A 22,795-nucleotide genomic window follows, 5' to 3' on the forward strand; every position below is an offset into this window, starting at 1 on the left:
GGCCGCTCGGCCCGTTTGACATCCCTTCTAAGGTTGTAACAACATTGATAAGAACATGGCAACAGGTATTGCACAATAAAGAGAGGAGCAAACTAGCTAAAGCACAGAATTGTACAATAAAAAGAAATGTTATCTCAATTTCAGTATCAATCAAGATCATCTGAAAACTCCACAAGGTCACAAAATGAAAACTCTAGTATTCATGCATATATAGAAATCACATTGATTGTTGTTACATTTGAACTCTTAACAAAGTCATGCACTTATTCATCAATCTAAAGATCTTCACAAGATGCCATTTTCAAACTAGTAGTGCTGTTCTCTAGATCTTCATAGCAATACATCATATACGAAGTCGTAAACATACGTAAACCGCGTATTGAGCTCATATATGAATCAATCTTAGTCCAGATTCATGGACTTAACTCAAAAGAAATACTTAGAAAAGATCGATTTTGTGGTGGTTTTCTTCTCGCCTAACCAGTGCTGCATGTGAACTCCGATCGCATCCAAGTATGATCCACTTCTGCCATGGAATCCTACCACTTTGCCTTCTGTAGTAGCGGACGTAAAATAAATGCCTGTCTCTTCTCCGAACGGTCCGTACTTGCCTCTGTTGCTGAAGAACGTAAGCGATTTTAACACCTTCGGGCCGTCATCTTGATTGTTGTAGTAGCCACTTATGCAGTTCAGGATTTCGTGCGGGTACTCGAACTTAATCTGCGCAAGTTAGTAATGAATCAGTAGCGAGATAAGTTTAAGACAGAGTTGAGATTAGTACACATAATTTTGGGTGCTTACTCTATGATAGGTTTCTCCACTACCTCCGTGTCGCGTAGACCAAACCGATTGGCCACTCCTGTCGTATTCGATCTGTATCGAGTTTATGAACTCACCTCGTAAGATATAAACTTGTTTGATCCCTGAATACACTCCGTCGTCCCACGGCTTACCTCCGTCTCCACCCCACGGTCCCGGTCCGACCGGAACCGGTTCTTTCACCACGCCATAAGTAACCTAAAAGAGAGTCAAGCAATGTTCGACGATTATTGTCCTTTTACCTTGCCAACCTTTGCATTGAATCGACTTTGAAAGGTTCATTACCTCTTCTCCATTGTTCCTCAGTGTCGGGACAAGTTTATTCGATCGAAAGGAGCTGTTCACCCCCCTAACCGCCATATCGCTTACACCATTTGGATCACTAGCATGATCTTGCTGATACGAAACCTTTCCTTCGAGAACATGAACTCCAATGCTATCTATAAACCATCCTTTCCGACCGTGGAACCCTACAATCTTTCCTTCGGTCAAGCAAGAAGAGAAAAATGTGCCCTGCTCATCCCCGTACGGACCGTAAACCCTCTTCGTCGTGTGAAATGTGAGCGATTTGATCACCGCAGGTCCCATATACATCATGGTTCCGAAATAGCCAGTTATGTATGTCAATATCTCCATCGGAAAATCGAATACTATCTACAATACAAGTTACCGAGTTAGTCCAAACACGCAGTTAGCAATAAAAATTTACTCCCGAAAACTGTTGTCTCACCTTGTCAGGACTGATTCCTCCGCTCGTGCCGTGCTTATTTCCCCAAACAGCCTGCCCATTTCTATCATACAGAACCTTCATCGAAGTTATTCCCACATTGCGCGTTAAGTTAACTTGCCTAACACCTGTGTATACGCCGTCATCGAACATGACACCGCCCCTTCCCCCCCACGGTCCGTATGCGACGGGCCCTCCCGTAGATGATGAACCTTCCTCTACAGCATAACTCGGAAACGATGTCGCCTGCATATAGTGATGAAGCTCAACAATAACCAGAGCCCAAGTATCTTTGTGTTTCTCATATCATAATAGATGTATGTAAGAATGAACATGCACTTGTACAAAGTAGCAGAAAGTCTAGTATCTCATACCCTGCTCTGGAGATTCATTTCTTTGAATCGCTGCGAAGGCAGCGCTTCGCTCGGATAGCTGCCCGTGAGAATCTTGAAGGTGTCCCCCTTTTCTCTTACCGCAAGAACTATGTCATATCCTCCTTTAGTAGCTCTCTCGACGGAACTAAAGCTACTACAATCACTGAGTCTCATACTCTGAGACGGCGCCAAATCCATGGATTGATTCGGGCTCCACAGTTTCTTGAGGTAGACTCCTATGCTGTCGAGATACCACCCTGACCGGCCGTGGAAACCGACTACCTTTCCGCCGCTCACCGGGAGGGAGAAATGCGTTCCGAGTTCAGAGCCGAACGGCCCGTACTTTGTGAGATTGCTCGCGATTGTCAGAGATCGTATGACGACGGGGCTGCCGCTCGACAGTGGCCCGTAGTAACCGCTTACTGAAGTGACAAACTCGTACGGGTATTCGAGCATCACCTGCCGAACAATTTGTAGCAGAAACGTCAGATCGAAAGACAGAAAAAATTCTGAAATTCTTCCTTAGTTTTCTCGGTTCGCGACCTATTACTACTGTCGAAAGGGCAGTCTGTGATTCAGATTACATCAGTCTGAACTAGATTTTCACACTATCAATCTCTGACATGAACAGTCTGATGCACTATGTAGACAGATAAATTATGGTTCAGTAACATAAACAGACCTTGTCGATTCTGGAGCCGCCGTTGCCGCCGTGCTTCCCCGACCAAACCGAGCTGCCGTTGCGGTCGTACTCGATCTGAATCGAATCGATTGCGGCGCCGTGCACGACCACCACCTGTCTCACAGTGGTGTAAACACCATCATCCCAGGGGCTCCCTCCTAGCCCTCCCCATGGCCCTACCTCTACCAGGTTCTTCTCCTTCCCATCCTTGAAACTCTATTATATAAATATACATACATACTAAATCACACACCAACATCAAAATCAATTCATGTAAACTGCAACTAAAATTAACTAACCATGCTCTTCTATGTTCTGCGAAAAATCTAAAAATTAACTGCAATGCAAACAAGCACCAAAAATCAACTCATATTGAAACAAAAACTGCCATATTCTTCTATTGATCATCTTTGAAGCTCTACAAATTAATTGCACTCCAACACCTAAATCAGCTCAAATACTATCACGAGCAAATTACTAAAATTTGCACTTAAACTTTAATTTGTTCTAATTTTGGCTCGATTATTTAAAATTGTTACAATCAAATTTCACACCGTAATTTAATTGGCTAACCGTTGGCATACGACTAATGTAAAAATGATGTAACATTTTAATTATTCGCAATCACAATATTTTTCACAGAATCTACGTTAAAGTAGAGTGAAACTCTACGAATTAATTACACACCAAAAACCAAAATCAATCCATGTACTATTCCTAAGCAAATAAATCACTAAAAAATGCAATAAAAATTACCATCCTCTTCCAATTTGGGGGGCACGTACGTACAAGGTTATGTTCTTTACTACAACACAGCTAAGGCGTGGTTTACTTATATAATATGAGGAATTCAATGTTCAATATCACATCAATCAACGAATTGAATGCTCCAAATGGAACTAGATTCCCAGGAATTTTCTTTTTCCTTTTCTTTTTCTTTTTCTTTTACTTTTTTTTTTTTTTTCTTTTTGTCTCGTTTGAGAGATTCCAATAATTCACGAAGGAGATTAAAAGCGCACGAATTTTATTTTGAGAGAACGATAAACAGCACCGAAATTTTGGGTGCGTGTGCGTCTTTCAAGAATAAAAGAATGTCAAAAACACGGAAGGAATTAAGGAATCTCTTTTGCATGAACATCGAATTAATTAAGAAACAAAAGCGTGTAGAGAGTCTCTTATCGTGGTTGTTCTTTTTAATTTTAAAAATAATTATTTATATATTTGTTAAACATTTAAAATATTATATATATATATATATAGTGAGGTTGGTATGTTTTCGGAAACACAGAGCCTTCCGTGCTTTTAAGTTATTTTTGATGTTAAGACTTTCGAATCGACGATCGGCTCCGTTAGATTTAATCTAGAGTATTTGAAGTATCTGGAAAATAAATTTTGCGATTTTTCGATATCATTTGCCTAGCGATCGAAGTGGCTCAAAATCAACGGCTGAAAATAAAAATCTTATAAAATTGGATGATTTGATATTAAAATTTTAAATCAAAAATATTGATATTGTTTTATATAGTATAAAAAATTTTCTATCAAAATTTTATATAATTTGGATATTTCTATACCGTTAAACTTGCAAACGGCTGACCACGGCTATTAAAATTATTGATTTTAAGTCCCTTCGATCACTAAGCAAATAATATCGAAAAATCGCAAAGTTTATTTTCTAAGTATTTCAAGTATTCTAGATCAAGTATAACAGAGCTGATTGTTAATACGAAGGTCCCAACATTGAAAATAACTTGGAAGCACGGAGAGCTTCGTGCTTCCAGAAGCATACCATTCTCTCTCTCTCTCTCTCTCTCTCTCTCTCTCTCTATATATATATATATATATATATATATATATATTTGAATTATGCTACTATACTATTGATAGTACCAAGTGTTTGATGCTATTGAGTTTTTGGCCGTTGGATGAAAAAATGTGCGGTTAGGATGATAGTGGTCCTCTAGAGTTGAGTTGATGGTTGGTTGAATAGTATAATGTAACAAATGGAAATGATTAAAAAACAGATCTAACGGCAGGAAACTCGATAGTATCAAAAGCTTGGTACTATTGATAGTATAGTAGCCAAACTCTATATTTTTACTCTTTTTTGTTTCAAATATGTTTTTTTGTGTATTTCTTCGTTATTCAAAAAATAAATCCGACGTTACCTACGTCATCTCGAATTAAAGTCAGATTAAATTTTTACCAAAATTAAAAAAAAATCAAAATAATTTTTTTGTCTCTAATATACGGATAAATAAAAAAAATTGGTGACGGTAGAGAAATATATTTGAAAGAATAAAAAGTCAAAATGCTTTTTGGTATCTGACTTAAGAGGAAACAAGAACAATTGGGAACAATAAAAGTATATTTGTAAGGGTAAAATAGTAATTTTATAAAGATAATAACTGAGTTCATTAACAGAATTTAATTTTAGAAATATATTTGAAAGAACTCAGAATGTTACAACGTTTTTTTTATATTAATCTTCCAAGTGAGGTAAATAAAAAAGACTGAAATTTTTCATAAATATATAAGCAATTGCCTCTTAATTATAATAATTATATTTTTAAAATTTTATAAAATAATTTAATAAGTAGTTTAATAATTACACACCTGTTTTGATCAGATGTCGTGTATATGATCTTATAATACATCAGAAGATAACAAAATTTATTTTTTCTTCTGATTTTGATAGTTAAGTTTGACAATTGAAGGGTTGAACTGAACTTTAATTTTTATTACTTTTCTTACATGTTAGAGTACAAAAAATAAATATCTTTGTGTTTTGAAGCTTCATAAAATTATATGCTACACAAACTACTAAAACTATTGTTTTGTTAAGAACTTTAATTACTGACTGTCCTAGCGCAAGTAGTAAACGGCTTAGTGGTTGGTATCTGATATTTCAAATTCAAATTCTAGTTGATTCACATTTCCAGCTAAATTTAAATCTAATTGTTAAAATTGGAAGTTCATGTACATGCTGCTGAGGCTCCTTATACATTTTCCAAAAAAATTTAATTGACTTTATTTAGAAATAAATTTATTTATTTACATTAAATCAGAGTGCAATTCAATTTTATTCTTCTTTACTATTTGGCAAAAAGATGAGAAATTATTTCAATATGATTATTTTTGGCATTCAATTTTCATACATATAGATATAGTAATAAAAATGTTATAACTAATCTAAGAAGGGGTATGGAAATTATTGATAATATATACCTAGTAATAATAAATTCTCATCCAATTCAACTTCAATATTTTTGAATCGAATGATAGTCGTTTGTACAATGAGAATTCCCTAAAAATCCTTTTTAATTAATTGAATTTTTATTAACTTATCATATCAAACAACATATATAAAAAAATTAAAATTTTAATTGTTTAAATAAAACAAAAATTGGGCAATATCCTAAATTCGAACCCATGAATGAGCAAAACGAGCAAAGCTCCATGTGGTTAAGGAATTGAGGCTTGGAGTGAGAATCGGAATAATTTATTTATATTGTTGGTGTTTAGTTCGAGTGATTGACATTTTGATTTTTATTTCAAGAAAAGTAGAATCCTTCTTTTTTCGGAAGGGATTAGAAAAAAAAAAAAAAAATTTCCCTCACAAAAAATTATTTAAATTCAAATATTAATCTATATTTAATTTAGAATAAATTGTAACTGTTAAATTTGAATTGAATTATGGGTTCAATTTTTTATTTTTATTTTCTTAAGTTCAAATTAAATTCTAATATAAGTTTGATTTTGAATTTAGTTCTAAATTTCAATTTTGACTTTAAACTTTAGTTTGAATTGTGAATTCAAATTTTATTTTGAGTTTAAATTTAGATTCAAATTTTGATTATGAATTTGGATAGTAAATTTAAATTCTGATTAAAATATAAATTTCAGTTGGAATACAATTCCTATTTTGATTACTTCTTTATTTTTTTTTGACAGATAGGTAGCACGCTACCCGCTTCATTTATTTTATTTAGAAATAAACTTAGCTGGAAATGCGAATCAATTAGAATTCGAACTTGGGTCTCGGATACCAACCACCAAACCCTTTGCCACTTGTTCTAGGGACGGTCGGTATTTTGATTATTTTTATGATCTAAACAAACGAGGAGTTTTATCAATCCATTTATGGATCCCATTCCATTCCTATTCCTATTCCAATTTCGATTTCTATTTTGAATCAAACGTGCCGTGTATATCCAATAATAAGATTATCTCTATGTAGAAAAAAAAAAGTACTTTTTATTTATAAGCTATGGAGGAGGTAAACAACTTTTATTTAAAGTCACTCTATCAGATAACTGCGGTTGAAACTGTGACTAATTTAGACATAAATTCAACTTCAGCAATTGAGCTTCTTTGTGCTATTTTAACTGCAGCAACTGAATTAAAAAATATCAGATTAAAGCGCCGAATTTGAATCTGCACGCAATTATAACTACAATTAAGTTATAATTATACGCAACCAAAGAGCCCCTTAGATTTTTTAGATGTTGTGGATTGCATCCCATTAAGAATTTCACTTCAGTACTTGAAAATCTTTGGTGGACCAACTCCAATCAATCAATGAGCTCAAAAGAGGGAGTGAGAAGAGAATGGATACATTACATAAAGGATATATGTATATAACAACATGCAAGTGCATGCATGTGTTGTGTATAATATCCTTGCTTATTACACTCCTTAAATCAAATGCAACCCTTTTCCCCTTTATTTTTTGTGATTTTAGACACAATAACACTACATAAAACACACATGCATGCACGCAAAGGACACCCATTTTTACCCTGTGTGATATCCTCATTTATTACACCAGACATGTAAGTATAGCATATATAAACCCTTTTGAACCTAGTTTGGTCCCAGGTAGACGCCGACCGCGTCGAGGAGCGCACCGGATCGACCGAAAAATCCAGTGATCTTTCCGTCTTCCACGGGAACGGAGAACGCGGTTCCCTCTTCAGCACCGTAGGGTCCGTACGTGCTAACATTGGTGCCGAAAGTAAGCGAACGGACGACGTTCAGGTCGCCGAAGTTACCGTAGTAGCCTGATATTGATGTGAGGAACTCCCCTTCCTGGAGAGATATCTGTGAACGAAAATATATAACAAATGAAGCTTATTGTGATCACTAAATGTTTAATTAATACATTATATGTGTCTAGTTTTATGTAGTATTAATTAAAAAGAGTGTGTGCACAAGTTGTGTGAGCATGCAAATTAAGAAGTTTAATTGGTAACAATAGTATATGGAACATTAATTATATATGCTGCTCACAAATTAAAAATCAGTTTAGAAAATTTAAATTAGCGTAATTTTAAAAATATTGTTTAAAGCGACTCATCTGTTTTTTACATGACGTATTATAGATCTACAGTATAAACTGATTTGACGAAGAGACTATACTCACAAATAAATTTTGGCTAAATTACATAAAATCAACATGTCAAAATTTGATTTTTCGCTTTCCCCCCCTGTTATTTCAAAATCTATACTTTGCCCTCTTGTAAAATAAAAAATGTTCACAGGGGGGTACGGTGTGTAAAATGACTATTTGGCCCTAACCATTTTTGTCTTCTCTCTCATCTTCCTCAACCGCCGCCTCGATCGGCCACGATTCACACCTCGATCGGCCGCGATTTCTCTCCATTTTCTTCTCCACCTGCTCTCCTTCTCCTCCTGCACCCTTGTCGTCCCTCGATTTCGGCGACAGTAGAGAGGAAATCGAGATGGGCGCTGATGGAGAGGTAGGCAAGGGCAACGGGGGTGAGGGCGAGGCAATGGAGGAGGGCGAGGCGGCGGCAAAGCGGCGAGCCGGAGGGAGGCGAAGCAACAGGGAAGAGGGCAGAGGGATTTTTTTGGCATAAAAATATTTTATAACGGAACCATAACGGATCACTAACGGTAGGGGGTGAAGTGCATATTTTTTATTTTACAAGGGGACAAAGTGTAGATTTTTAAATGACGGGAAGAAAAAAAGTAAAAAATCGGATTTTAACATGGTGATTTTCTGTAATTTAGCCATAAATTTTTGCAACACTTTACAAACTAGCGTACGTGGCAGTGTTTAATGGGTGAAAAGGATGTAAATCACAAAAAGATAAATATGAAATTCAGTCATTCAGTTGTACAGTTTGTAAACTATTACGAGATTTGTTTGTAAGTAAAGTATAGTGAAAACCACCGAGTAAACTATTGTGACAGAGTTATGAGGGATTAAACATAGAATCTCGTTTAGAAAAGTGATGGGCACTTTGGACCACCTTTCACGGACCAAGTGAGGTCGTAAAAGCAAACGCCTTCATATAAAGCAGAAGTTAGGCCAAACAGAAGATCTAATTAAATACCTACTTCAGTAAGATCTCCTCCATTGTCTCCATACTGAGGAGTTCACTGAATCTTCTCGTCAACCTCGTACATGACCTGGACGGCGTCAATGGCGCCACCGTGCCAAACTCTGATGCCCAGAATCTTCGTCGCGGCCCCCATATCCCATGCGCCGCCGCCACCGCCACCCCACTTCCCCACCTTCACCACTCCGGCCTTTGCATCAAGTAGCCGAACACAGATAGTAAATTACTAAGAATATAAGCTATAAATATATAGTAATCAAATGTTGCAATATGATAAAATCATGTAACTCACCATTGGAAGAACTACTTGTTTGTTATGTACCACAAGAAGTTTTTGTTAAAATGCTTGCTTTGTGGATGTGATGCATGCATGGTGAGGGTATTTATAGGGAGGCAGATGATGTTCATGGTGAATTAATTAACTATATTTTGGGGATTTTAATTAAGGGGATAAGTATGAGGCTAATTAAGTTTGGCAGCACGAGGATTAATGTGGAAAACTATGTGTTTAAGTTCTCTAAGTGCGTGACACCCTTATTAATTTTCTTGTCCCAAACCAACAACAGAGTTCCCACTAGTTGCTTTAGCAATCGATCAAGCACATGGCTTTAACCTTTGGCTACGACTTTTTTATTTCCCCTGTTATTTTTTAAAAAAAAAGAAAAATAAAAGAAGTTGGTAGGCTCTTTAAGTTTCAAGAGACCCAAATATATACAATCGAATATTTATTATAATATTTTTTACATTCTAGTATAATAAGATAACTGCAGAGCAACTATTTAAGTGTCGTGGCACGGGATCGCGTAGGAAACTTACCGGTACGTTACGGCACGGTGCGTGTCAAGCCGTGCCGATGAATACCGGTCAAAAAAATTCTTGTGCACCGATACATAATAGTATAAAATATTTTTTTTTTTTAACAACAAAATATTTTAACTATTTATTATATCTTTTTATCACATCTTTTGAACTTTGTTGAGAAAATTACTTACTAATTTAAAGAATAAAAAATTTTAAGCTGTGCTATCGGCACGGGGTCTGTATCGTACCGGTATCTTATTGGCACGGTACGGCACGGTGAATACAGCCCGTACTGACGGGCACTTAAAATCTTGCTGTAGAGAACAAATCGAATCCTCAAATTTTTAATTCATATTCCAAATAATAACCAGTGAAACTGTTAAGAAAATGCTATTCAAAACTTCAAAAATATCTATATAATATATCTCTTTTAGACCAAAATATTTTTATTAATTTCCAAACGTTCCTTCAATTAATTAAATTAGAAAACAATTTCCAAATATTTTTATTAATTAAAACTTTCTTCATTATGAATGCCAACATATGAGTATTACTGAACTTTTGTAGGGATAAAAATTAAAAATTAAATTTTATTGAGATATTTTTTACTATTTCATATATTTACAGAAAGAGGTATGCAATTAATTCAATTTAAAATATATAACCCAAAAAAATCAAAATAATTCAGCACCTCTTTTTCCAAACAGTAAAATTAAATTTGAGTTCGCTTTAACTAATGTCATAGAGCGAGTTGGAATTGCAATGAGTTCCCAAATACGGCAACGAATTTACCGAGAGAGAGCTCCCAAATACGGCAACGAATTAACAGTAGAGAGACAGAGAAAGAGTCGCAAAGTCGGCGCCGTAGTATTTTTATCTGCATGAACCCCCGACTCCCTCTCCTGCGATCGCGTCATCATCCGTCGATCGCGATGCTTTGAAATTCGCGGTGCTCGCGTGATGAAACAGCGAGTGGAAGGGAACGGTGTAACGCGGCGATCGTCCTCAACGCACGCGCGCGCTCCACGTGCGCGATCGCCACAGGTCGTATCGAAGTAAACTCTGCGTCCGCTCAGAACTAGAACCCTCTGAACACCTCTCCAAATCTCTCTCGCTCTCTCTCTCCCTCCTCGTATTCCCAAAACGCCCCTTCCCCCACCAATCATGGCCCTTCCCAAAACGCCCCTCCCCAAACTCCTCTCTCTCCTCCTCCTCCTCCTCCTCCTCTCCTCCTCTTCTTCGTCCTCCTCCTCCTCCTCCGCCTCCTATTCCGAGCTCTTCGAATCATGGTGCGAGGAGCACGGGAAGAGCTACGCCTCCGAGGAGGAGAAGCTCGCGCGGTTCCGCGCCTTCGAGGACAACGCCGCCTTCGTCGCCGCGCACAACGCCGCCGCCGATGGCGCCTCCTCCTACGCGCTCGCCCTCAACGCCTTCGCCGATCTCACCCCCGACGAGTTCCGCGCCGCTCGCCTAGGGCTCGCCCCGGGTCTCGCCTCCGCCGCGGCGCCGCGCCGCGCCGGGGATCGCCCCGTGTTCCGGGGGTTCAGCGGCGACGTGCCCGAGTCGATCGATTGGAGGGAGAAAGGGGCCGTCACCGAAGTCAAAGATCAGGGCAGCTGTGGTACGATTCTTAATTTCTATTAAACTTGCTATTATTGGATGGTTCTCTTGATCTTGGACTAATGAAGTGTTTTTAGAATACGATTTGTTAATTTGGATATTGGGGGATTTTGATTGAAGTTTCAATTTAGGAACGGTTCTTGATACTCTCTGTAAAGAGCTCTTTTTCCTTCCAAACGTAAAGAAGTTGAGGCAAGATCCTCTTTATTCACTTTTGGGAATCACCTCAGGTCTTGTTTTGCCCAGTTGGAGCTCCCTTATTAAAGCGATTGAGATGCGCTACCACTTTTAATATAAATTTGCCAAAAAGCTTACTGTTGAAGGTAGAAGTCGATGCTTCAGATTGGAGCTTTTGCTTTGAGGCTATAAAAGTCTAGTCTTTGTTTGATTGCTATCTTCGGGTTCTGCTTCTTGAGTAGAGGAGATGTTCAAGAAGCTTAGCTCATGCACTAGTTAGTAATCAAGATGAGAAAAATACGATGGCGGAAAATTATGTATCAGCTCTTATTTAGGCTAGTTGATGATGTAGATCTACGTTTCATATTTGACCTCACTTTGCTTGTTCTTGGAGAAAAAAAAAAAAAAAAAAAAAAAACTTCATACTAAAAGTAAAAGGTATAGTTGAAGGAGAAAGGTGGGAATTTCTATTTACGCAGTTGTATTGATCCTTAGGAATTAATAAGCTGAGAAGCAAACAAAAAACAGTCATTGGTTTCTGAATCTCGAAAAAGGTTATCAGTTTGTTCTTAATGTTTGTGAACTATACCGAACTTTATTTTGTTCATTTTTATTGTTTGGTTACTTGCCTAGGTGCTTGCTGGAGCTTCTCAGCAACTGGAGCAATAGAAGGAATTAATAAGATTGTGACTGGATCTCTAGTCAGCCTTTCTGAACAGGAATTAATTGATTGCGACCGATCTTATAATAATGGTTGTGGCGGTGGACTCATGGATTATGCTTTTCAGTGGGTGATAAAAAATAAAGGAATCGACACAGAAGATGACTATCCATATCTAGGCACAGAAAAGACATGTAATAAGAACAAGGTAGTATTTCACATCCTGCCAATAAAATTGCCCTCGTTTTCTTCTCTTCATATATTTTACTCCATCATATCAAATGCTAAAGAATGACCGTGTTTTCCTATTACAGATGAATCGTCGGGTTGTAAACATAGACAGTTACACTGATGTGCCCTCGAACAACGAAAAATTATTACTCCAGGCTGTGGCAACACAACCTGTGAGTGTAGGAATATGTGGTAGTGACAGAGCATTTCAGTTATATTCGCAGGTTTGTTCTGCTTTTAAGATTTAAAAGTATTACAGGTTTGTTCTGCTTTCATGTTCCTCTAATATAAGAGCATTTAGAAAAGTTTCTGAAGGATATTCATGAATTTAGATTATGTAGGGACATGTATGTAAATCATAATTTTATTTAGGGTGTTTATTAGTAAATAGTCAGGTTTTTTGGGTGTGTATTTGTAAAAAAAAATTTCCATTTTCTGATGTATACTTTATCTTAGGCCTAACTTAAGTGCTCATCTTATTTTTCCTATTAGGGTATATTTACCGGACCATGTTCGACATCATTGGATCATGCTGTGTTAATTGTTGGTTATGGTTCACAAAATGGAGTCGATTACTGGATTGTGAAGAACTCATGGGGAACAAGCTGGGGTATGGATGGGTATATCCATATGCTTCGTAATGGCGATAGCTCACAAGGGGTTTGTGGCATTAATATGTTACCTTCCTACCCTACAAAAACAAGCCCTAATCCTCCCCCTTCACCCGGACCCGGTCCAACTAAATGCAGCCTCCTGACCTACTGTCCAGCTGGAAGTACCTGCTGCTGCTCTTGGCGTGTCTTAGGACTGTGCCTTTCATGGAGTTGTTGCGAACTGGACAATGCAGTTTGCTGCAAGGATCATCAGTCCTGCTGCCCGCATGATTATCCTGTTTGTGATACCAACAGGAAACAATGCTTTAAGGTACTTTTGCGCCGCTAAAGATAAAGATAATCTAGTCGTGAATTAATCATTAGTCATGCTTGAGTAGCTACTGGTAAACCAAAAAAATTGTTTATTCCTTGTCGTTTTGCTAACTTAGATGCAGTCAAAATGTCCAAAAGTTGAGAGGTGCACCTTTTCCAGCTTGTTTATCTCAAGGTTCATCTGGCCATGGATTTTGTCAATTTTGAGTTGTATTTTTCTTTTTCTGGTAAAATATTGAGTTGTCTTTTATGTCAATCTGTTCTGCTAATTTTTGTTCATTTCAGAACTTACCATTACACATTAACCTAGAGTCTCCTATTAGTTCACTGCAGCAGCTTATTGTCCTTGCTTTCTCGTCTGCTTACTCTTATGGGTTGTCCTGACTTGCACAATCGCAGGCTAATGGGAATTCCACAGGCATACAAGCCATTAAGAGGAAAGATGCTTTACTGAAACATGGATCTTGGAATAATTTACTTGACCTGTGGGATGTGTAGAATATTACACCAATAACAGTAAGGTTCTCTTTTTTCTTATTTTCATGTCATTCCTTTTTTTTTCCCTTCTCTTTTCAGGCAAAATCTCTCTCTCTCTCTCTCTCTCTCTCTCTCTCTTTTCTTTTTTTTTCGTCTCACACTTCAATTTTGCATTGACTTCCCGAATTCCAGATTTCAATGGATATGCTGTATCTTTCCCTCGATGTAAAGTTGCGGATCGGTAATTTACTTCAGATATCCCTCTACTCATTCCGATTTGCCAATTGATATACTTACAGAAGTCCCTCCATCTTATACCGATTGATAACCTTTAGTTGCGTGTGGTGTTCTGTGGTCATTGATGAATTGTTATTTGTGCAATTTAATGTTCAATAATCCCAACTAGTATACCACTTTATATGATGATAGATTTTGTATCATTAATGTAAAATTGCTTGTATGATCGCAATAAGTTTGTATCGTTGACTAGAGTTTTAAATCGTTCAGTTTGTATCAGCACTCTATTAAAGCATTCTGTGATTATTTATAGCTCTATTTGGCATCCTCTGTTTGAAGCTTATTCATTGCAAGTTCCTCTCGAAATAATCTACATTGATAGTAATCAGTTACACTTGTGCCGAGAATAGTTCAAATATCTCCAATGAGTCCAATCTGTTGTAAACTTAGCTTAATGATTCTATATGTAGCGGTATCTGGCGATTTCAACTGCGCTCTATAGTCTTTTGAATTAATGCGCATATATACGTTTTTTAAATTTGTGCACAATTGTCTGATTTGATAATAGCAAAAGGGGATCTTGTCTAGAGTGACAAATTAAAAGAGAATATTCTAATTGCCTTCGATCCCTGTATTGTAATAAACAAGAATGTAGCATACTTGTATGTGGTTGTCCTTCTGCATGTTCATGTTTGAGTAAAACAACATTGTTTCTGAAGTCTATCTCTGGTATGATGTCGACTTTTTCATAATCTTTCCTGCATCCTTTGTGCTGTGTTTGTTACAGCAAAGAATTTTTAAGGTAGAGAATTTATTATTACTCACTAATGGCTGCAGAAGAGCAATTAAGAAGAAATTATCATATGTGCTGTTTATAACATGAATTAGTTTCTTAGTATAGATCAAGATACCTGCCTAAATACAGACATGTGAATGAGCATGCGGTATCTATGCATGCACATGTGCAGCGTGTGCTTGTCTGCGCGCATGGTGGTGGGCGAGCCTGAAGGAAATTTTGCAGAATCTATTGCGTATTACACACTCTTTGATCTAGTCTTTATGCAATATGAAGACTTTTTCCCCTTCCTTTTTGTGATATCAAATCTAAGTTTGATTTTAGCCAATTGCATGATGTGCAATTTTGAATTTTTCACTTTGTGGCAGTGGTAACATGGTAGAAGTAACCCTCTCCTGTCAAAACAAATGACGCAACTTTTAGGCCATGTTTGGATGCATGAATATTTTGTTAAGTATTTTTTTTTTTTTCAATTTTCTCATGTTTGGATGAGGAGTATGATGAAATATTTAAAATCAGATTCCAACTTCAAGTTATATTTTGGAAATAAGATAAATTATCTCACATGTGTAATATGCTAGCCTACCAAGTTGTAAATATCTAGTTCTTTCAAGGAGTTAAAAATCAAATTCTTCGGTTACAGTCATACCTACAAATCTTTGTGCTGAATAAGTTATTCAAGTTGGATAACTTATTCGAACATCCAAACACGACGGTTCTTAGTTGGTTCATTTGAAAGCATTATTAGATATCGACAAGCGAGAAGGATTAAGTTTCCTTTCCTCCACGGCATTATAAATAAGCTCATTAGTGGTATTTCCTATTATGAGAAAATGGTTTGTTCAATATGATCATAGCACACAAAGAACATGTAAACTCTATCATCAATTACACCCAACAATCCTCATGAATTCAATAACAACAAACCCAATCAAATCCCTCCCCTAAAAAGAAGAAAATTTATAAAAGAGAGAAAAGCATCCAACACTGAGATGTAAGAAAATAACCTCACCTGCCTCAAAAAACAGAGGCTTATGTTTATTTCAAAAGCAAATCAAAGATCAAAGAACATATGAAGGATTATCACTTGGAGTCGTCAGTTGGGTTCCAGTATCTGTTGGTGAACCACATAGTATCGGCAGCCACGGCGTTCCCGTCCTGGTTGCGGTGCCAACTGTAGTAGGCGTGCGTCTTGTTCTTGATCTCGAATATGGCATGGCCGAAGCTGGCCTCCCTGAAAGCTGAGTAGCTAGGCTGCGGCTCCGTCATGCTGTAGTGTTATTCAGGAAAAATTTAAGTTTTTTATCAAACCAGAGGAACTAAATTCGGGCAGTGTCTGTGAAAATGCTTTCATAGAGGATTTGAGTCTTTGCAAGAATCTTACTTGTTGGCAAGCCCTTCGATGTTTCCGCCATCGCCGATTGTAATGTAGACCGGAGCTGATTGATCAGAGACCGGGGTGCATTTCGCATTCGTGATGTTGTATGCGATATTTGATATCCTATGCTGCAATGAGGGGGAGAAGCGGCAAATTAAGAATAAATCGAATCAGTATGCTCCTATTGATTTTGCAATTCGTACTAAGGTAGGATAGTCATCAGGTAGATTCAAGGAAAACAGAAAATAAGTAGGGAAAACAAATCCAAGAGGAAAAAAAAAGAAAATTTTTGCCCAAAATCGTCTACTTAATATCTGAAATATAACTTGAAAAGGACTGAATAATGAACAAATTACAAATAATACAGAAAAAACTCACGAAACTAGAAACTTACACTGCGTTCGTAGGCATGAACATGGCCAGCAAAGACCACGTCGACTTTGTATTGCACAAACCATGATTCAAATTGTACCCTCATGGTTTCGCCCTCCATATAGTGGTAGTTGTAGCTGTTATACCACGGCGAGTGCATGAGAACGATCAACCACGGGGTCACAGTTCTGTTCACTTTGGCGAGCTCAGTCTGAAGCCATTGGTACTGCGGAGTGTACTTACCTAGTAAAGAAAGGGAAACAAAATTAAGTACCAAATAGTTGAACTATCTTGAAGAGAGAGGCTACAAATCCATTACATCAAACTTGGATTCAAAAGTTTATTCTAACCGTATGCAGAGTATGATGCAAGGACGATGATGTGGGCGGAGGCTCGCTTGATCGAATACCAGAAAGGAGCCGTGCTGTTCGAAGCCTTGTAGGGGGTCGGAAACCTGTGTAGGAATGGTTTGAATGGCTCAGTTTCACCCTGCAATTGTACATCAGCGTATCAGTTTCAGTTTTTCCTTTTCTTTCGGTTGTAAAGTCAGCATACTAGTTCATTGAGATCTTATTTGAAAAGTAAAGCTTTTGTAAACTGTATTATAATAGAGTTTACAGGCTACATCAGGTGAATTTTTTTTTTTTTCAAGCTTGAACAACATCAACTCATGACAGAGAATAGTACAGTGATTGAGAAAGCTTTACAGCACAAGAAAAGGTCGAGCCATGAGCATAAAATGTAAGTTCTCTTTCTAATTATTTCTAACAATTCTTGCTTTTTCTCTTGCTTTAATTTCCTCACTAACCATGACTAATGCTTCCCCTTTTCTTAAATTTCTAAAGGTTGAGCAATGCTTATTTCAATTTCACCTTTTTCTTCTTTATATTCCCCTTGTATCATCTGTTCATGTGGGTTGAGATGTAGAAGACATAACAGCAAATAGCAAATGATCATATACACATTATGATGTTCGCAAATGATCGAAAACAACACTAAAATTAATGTATACTTATTTTTGTTAGCTGTTTACTCACAATTTCAGGAGCAAAATCGATCTCATGGTTTCCGACTGTCCAAATCCAAGGCTGGTAGGCGGCGCTTCTCTCAATAAACCGGCTCCAGGTATCCCATCTCACATTGTCATGAAACGGGTAGTCATCGGCATAACTGAGGTCACCCACAAAAAGCAACGCCCCAGAGTTCGAATTGGAGTCGTAGTGTGAGAGCGTAATGTTTGAATCATAAGTTTGCCCAAGATCACCTGCACGAAAGAACTTAGATTGCATTATAGTACACAAAAACCGACTAGACTTGGTGCCAAAATAACTACGGCAAGGAATGTACATCCATAAGGTGCTCTGAAAACTTTATAGGTGTTAAGATCTCGTTTGGTGTCGACATTAATAGTGCAGGAATTGATGTACTCTAATTTACCATGAAAATGCAGATTCGGCTTACCTGTTTTGTGAATAACAATTTCTATTACACTGACATCGGTTCTCGAAAGCATTTGTTGTGTACATGTTTATGTGGAACCAGAGGATAAACTAAAAAGAGAAAAGGAGAACCCATGAAGGGAATTTACCAATGAGGCCAAAAGTATACGGAACATCGGGACCGACTTTAGGTGGACTTTTGAACCAGAACTGCCTTTCTGTTTGCCCGACTCCGACGGTATAGTAGTAAGTTGTATCATACTGCAAATTACCGAAAAAAATGAGAATAATTTATTTAAGTTATTTGCTTATATTCGAATTCATAAGCTGTGAAAGTGAGTAGGAATCACCATCAAATCCTTGAGGACACAGTGATGAATGTATCCCGAGGTGTAGTTGTAGAATTGATAGCGAGTGTAGCTGCCCTTGGCGGATTTGTTGAGCTTGTCCTTTGAGGTTCCATAGAGCACCTTGCTAGATCCTGGCTCGTCGGCAGTAGTCCATGATACGATCACGGCCGAGCCCTCAAGATCACCTTGAGTTATGTGAACCTTCGTCGAGCAAAAAGATCAAACACTTTAGGTGAGAAGTTCACTTAAGAATGAGAACATATATGATAAAGAAAGATATGAAACTGATCAGAATGAAGGAAAAAAGCTTAGTAGGATGCATTCTATAGGACAAAAAAGGTATAACATGTTTGACAGTTTCTAATGTATGACTCGCAAATAAGAACATGACAACATTTCTAATTACTAGTCCTATACTTGTTAAGAGTTAAGACTACTACTTCCTGTGTTGTTTCCTATCCGATTGATTTGCGGATAATAGAATAAATTTCACATTTGCACAAAATATAATTGTATATATACCCTGCTGAGCTTTGTTTGTACATATTTAATCAGTAAATAGCTTGATTTCTTATGTTCATACCTTTTGAAGTCAAAGTTTTGCATCCATGTCTTTCGAAAGCCCAGTTAAGTATAAGGATAAATTTAAGCAATGATTCACGCAAATGAATAAAAACGCATCACCACCACTCACTAGATAGGCTGGTATGTACTTTCTATCCGAACTCTCTCACCTGTTGAGGGGCATTGCGGCCAGGTGGCACGCGGAAGACGTTGCTGTCGAGCGGCATGTCGACGGAAGCCAGCAGCTGCCGCCTGTAGGCGCTCGTGACACCCGCGTCAACGCACGTCAGCGTCGTCACCGCGAGCGCCGCCGCGAAAACCACAAGAAGTAGTAGACCCACATGGGTAGTAGGATGAGCTCTTCTGCTGCTTCCACCCATCTTCTCTCTTCCCCTCCTCTTCTGTTTCTAGTTTGTATTTGCACAAGTCCACACAGCTACAGATCTGGGTCATGTTGGGGTCTCTATAAATAGGGGAAGAGAAGAGTAGCAGGAGAGGAGGGGAATATTCATGAGAAGGTGCTCATTACTTTGAAGAGAAAAATGAGGGGGGTGGATTTTGGAAGAAGCAGTTGACTTTGAATGTGAGCATTGGAAAGAGAGGTTTGGGTTTCATACAGATGTTGTGTTAGTATGTCACTCTCATCAGGAAAGTGTGCACAAATTGAACTTCTGGTTACTGTAACTCTCAGTCTAAGTCTTATTTTTGTCCTTGAAACTTTTAGATGCCAATTTGACTGGAATTCTTGCTTCTGCTTTCCATTTGAACAATGTTCAGCAGAGTGTCTGACAGAGAGACAAAGGTTGGAACTTGGAACTTTCCATCTGCTGCAGCGAGAAGCAGATTTATGATTATGAGCATAGAAAGCAAGAAGGCAAATTCGATTTGCAAATAAGAAAGTACTTCTAATAGCACTATTCAGACTATATTTATCCAATTATGCCATTTTCTATGGCAGGACCAAACAAGACCACAAGTAACATTCGACAGCCGTAAATTTTAATATTGTTCTACTTTCATCCTTACAATCATCTACTGTTGGAAAAAAAAAACAGGCACATCTGTGCACAACTAAGTCAATCATCTAAACTTTTAGCAGAGAAAAGACTACAATTCGGTGGTAGGCACTAGCATAAGAGATGAGATCGAAAGCAGATGATGCATATTGATATGTTAACACATGATATTGAGGAGATTTTGATTGATTTATGCATGCAGCTCAAATTGTCATATGGAATTGCCAAAATGTTAATATATTGTGAAGCATCTAGAGTATTTTCCACTGCAAAATGAAAAAAAAAGTTAACTGATTGATAATAACAATAGCTCAAAAAACTTTTTGCTACTGAAAAGCTAATGATTCATCCTAAACTATTTGATTCCTCTACGCTACGGTATAATAAGTCTTTTTGAATTCTATAATGTCATTTTTTAATGATAGCTCTAGTCATAGGGGTGCAAATGGATTCGGATTAATGGAGCTCCTGTTTGATCCACCACTGATGGAGCCACCAAGTAAATATAGCAGTAGGCGGAAGACTCTTTTCTTCCTTTCTCCTTTGATATGTTCCGATCTTTTCAAAATTGGTCAAAAATCATTCTTCTACCGATCACCCGAATAGCACGGTAATTGGGGGCCAAATATAGGAATAAAATTAATATGTCATGAATCTATTCCGATCAGATAAGAAATGAAGCGGCAGGTGGAGAACCCCTTTGGATTCCGGATCTGTTCTATTTGCATTCCTATCAGAACAAGTCAGGCGGGGATATCTAAAAGATAGAATTTTCATCTTAAGATATGGATTGTAGATTATTTGACTAAGCCTTCTTTGACTGTTTTTAATAGAGAGAAAGAGAGAGAGAGAGAGAGAGAGAGAGAGAGCATTGCATGGTAGTCGCGTTCTAAGTTTCAACATCACATACAGGATACTTTATTTGAGTTCTAATGAAAACGCGAAGCTAAGGTCGAATCTTTTTTTGTTTGTTTTTATGTGGGGAAATTAATTGATATAATTATAATATACGAATTGCATAAAATTGTTCGTTGTGACAATGATGTCTCTGTGAAATGATAAATAAGAACAGCACATATAGTGTTACATTGATGTGTCAATTTATGCCCTGTGTATAGGAAGGCAAAAGTCTCCTGAGGAAAAAATAGTACTTTAATTTAAGTAAAATATTAAAAGATTTTTTTTAACAAAAAAAGTTTATAAATGTGTGTTTTGATATGCAGATAAAGATTCACAGTGATAGTTTATCCTGCTATCCCAGCCTTATTTTGCCAAATATATAATGCAAAAGTTAAATTAATATAGGGATAACATTTCAAAAATATTAGCGACAATATTTAGTGGCCGTTTGATTGAATGCAATAAAAAATGTACTATAATTGAAACTGCATGTAGTTGAAAATATAGTAGTTACAACTATATATATTTTGTTTGGTTTAATATAATAAAAAATATTGCAATTGTAAATAATTTGTTTGGTTGTATGTAGTTGATAATTATATTTTTGAAATTTTATTACTTTATATAAGAGTAATCAGAAAATTATGTTTATTTTTTATTTAAAGTTACTCTCTTCAGCTATTGTAGTTGGAATTATGACCAATTTGAGCGTAATTCTAAGGACTCCAATTGGTCCTTTCCATGCAGGTTCAATTTAAATAATTGAATACAAATGGATCAAATCAAATACCGGATTTGGATCATATGTAGTTACAAATGCATGTAGTTGTAACTACATACAATCAAACAAATTCTTACAGAATGTTTGGCTCATAATTGGAATAAGAATGAAAAATAGAATTGAATTGTATTCGAATGAAAAATAGAATGACGAATCATACAAAAATATTTGGTTCATTATTGGAATAGAAATCAAAATGGACATCTAGAATTTTGAGAAATGATTCTGATCAAGAGAGAGGAGAGTGATGAAGGAAGAGGAGAGAGGGGTGTTTGTGTGAGAGAGTTTTAAATGGTTTACTTTGAAATGCACCAATCCAGAATTCAAAACTAGATTAGACCATATATGGATTGGATCATTTTCATTCTAGAATGGAATGAAAATGAAAATTCAAATTCATGTATAACAAATAATAACTATGAAATCAATGAATCTCATTCTGATTCTATAGTTTAAAATAGATGAATCAAACAAGCCCGTAATGCAGTTGGCTAAGAAATTGATTATTTATATTCGAGGTCCACTATCATCCTAACTACACATCTCTTCATTCAAAGGCCGAAAACCTAATAGTGCACCAATGACTCTGAGTAGGGCTATTGTGCTATTAGGAACACAGCAGCTCTTATGTTTCTAACTTTCTAACCATCCATCAATTTTGATAGGTCATTAGAACAAGAGAGAGAAGAAAAATTGGGAGAAATTGGGTGTCTCAATTTATCTTCTTTTTGAATTTCTCTCCAATTTCTTTTTTTTCTCATCTTAATCACTCATCAAAATTAATAGGTGGTTAAAAAGTTAGGAGCATAAGGGCTGTTGTTCCTAATAGCACAGTAACCCTACTCTATATATATACTATTTCAAATCCTGAGATGTCTCATAGATCACGCCAATTTTGATTAATATATATATAATTTTTTTATGATTTTACTGACTAATGGAAAACATATTTCAATATATCTTCGGCTTAGCTCTGTTTCGTCTAATAGTGTCAGACGGTATCTTAATGCCTTCATCAGGTTTATGTCGTCTCTACTTCTTCTTGTTTTTTTTTTTTTTTTTTTTTTTTTGAGAGATAGATATCACTCTATCCGCTTCG

The 22,795-nt window shown here is 36.8% G+C and overlaps 4 protein-coding genes and 1 long non-coding RNA gene across 6 annotated transcripts; 2 read left to right on the forward strand and 3 right to left on the reverse strand.

Moving 5' to 3' along the window:
- On the reverse strand, positions 177-3,436 carry LOC109713190 (jacalin-related lectin 3). The gene is made up of 7 exons (XM_020237184.1): positions 3,359-3,436; positions 2,603-2,818; positions 1,921-2,379; positions 1,550-1,792; positions 1,105-1,473; positions 802-1,017; positions 177-720 (listed from the first exon to the last, which is right to left on the reverse strand). Exons 1-7 carry the CDS (start codon positions 3,359-3,361, stop codon positions 427-429), a joined length of 1,800 nt encoding a protein of 599 aa, XP_020092773.1. The 5' UTR covers positions 3,362-3,436; the 3' UTR covers positions 177-426.
- LOC109713192 (low-temperature-induced cysteine proteinase) lies at positions 4,394-14,425 on the forward strand. 2 transcript variants are annotated; one of them, XM_020237188.1, is made up of 7 exons: positions 4,394-4,429; positions 10,898-11,392; positions 12,202-12,437; positions 12,544-12,684; positions 12,953-13,384; positions 13,786-13,907; positions 14,056-14,425. In XM_020237188.1, the coding sequence occupies exons 2-6, from the start codon at positions 10,936-10,938 to the stop codon at positions 13,882-13,884; spliced, it is 1,365 nt and encodes a 454-aa protein (XP_020092777.1). In that variant the 5' UTR covers positions 4,394-4,429; positions 10,898-10,935; the 3' UTR covers positions 13,885-13,907; positions 14,056-14,425. The 2 variants fall into 2 exon arrangements, with proteins under 2 accessions (XP_020092777.1, XP_020092776.1); XM_020237187.1 differs by having other exon boundaries at positions 13,786-13,902.
- Positions 7,469-9,106, reverse strand: LOC109712753 (agglutinin alpha chain-like). The gene is made up of 2 exons (XM_020236504.1): positions 9,029-9,106; positions 7,469-7,705 (listed from the first exon to the last, which is right to left on the reverse strand). The coding sequence occupies exons 1-2, from the start codon at positions 9,104-9,106 to the stop codon at positions 7,469-7,471; spliced, it is 315 nt and encodes a 104-aa protein (XP_020092093.1).
- Positions 15,689-19,558, reverse strand: LOC109713191 (purple acid phosphatase 2-like). The gene is made up of 8 exons (XM_020237186.1): positions 19,170-19,558; positions 18,436-18,636; positions 18,235-18,346; positions 17,684-17,910; positions 16,997-17,135; positions 16,669-16,889; positions 16,281-16,402; positions 15,689-16,166 (listed from the first exon to the last, which is right to left on the reverse strand). The coding sequence occupies exons 1-8, from the start codon at positions 19,377-19,379 to the stop codon at positions 15,980-15,982; spliced, it is 1,419 nt and encodes a 472-aa protein (XP_020092775.1). The 5' UTR covers positions 19,380-19,558; the 3' UTR covers positions 15,689-15,979.
- On the forward strand, positions 17,131-19,285 carry LOC109713193. Its single transcript, XR_002217060.1, has 3 exons — positions 17,131-17,387; positions 17,692-18,667; positions 19,193-19,285. It is a non-coding gene; the product is annotated as an uncharacterized LOC109713193 (long non-coding RNA).

This window comes from Ananas comosus, linkage group 7 (assembly GCF_001540865.1).
Source record: "Ananas comosus cultivar F153 linkage group 7, ASM154086v1, whole genome shotgun sequence".
NCBI lineage: Eukaryota > Viridiplantae > Streptophyta > Magnoliopsida > Poales > Bromeliaceae > Ananas > Ananas comosus.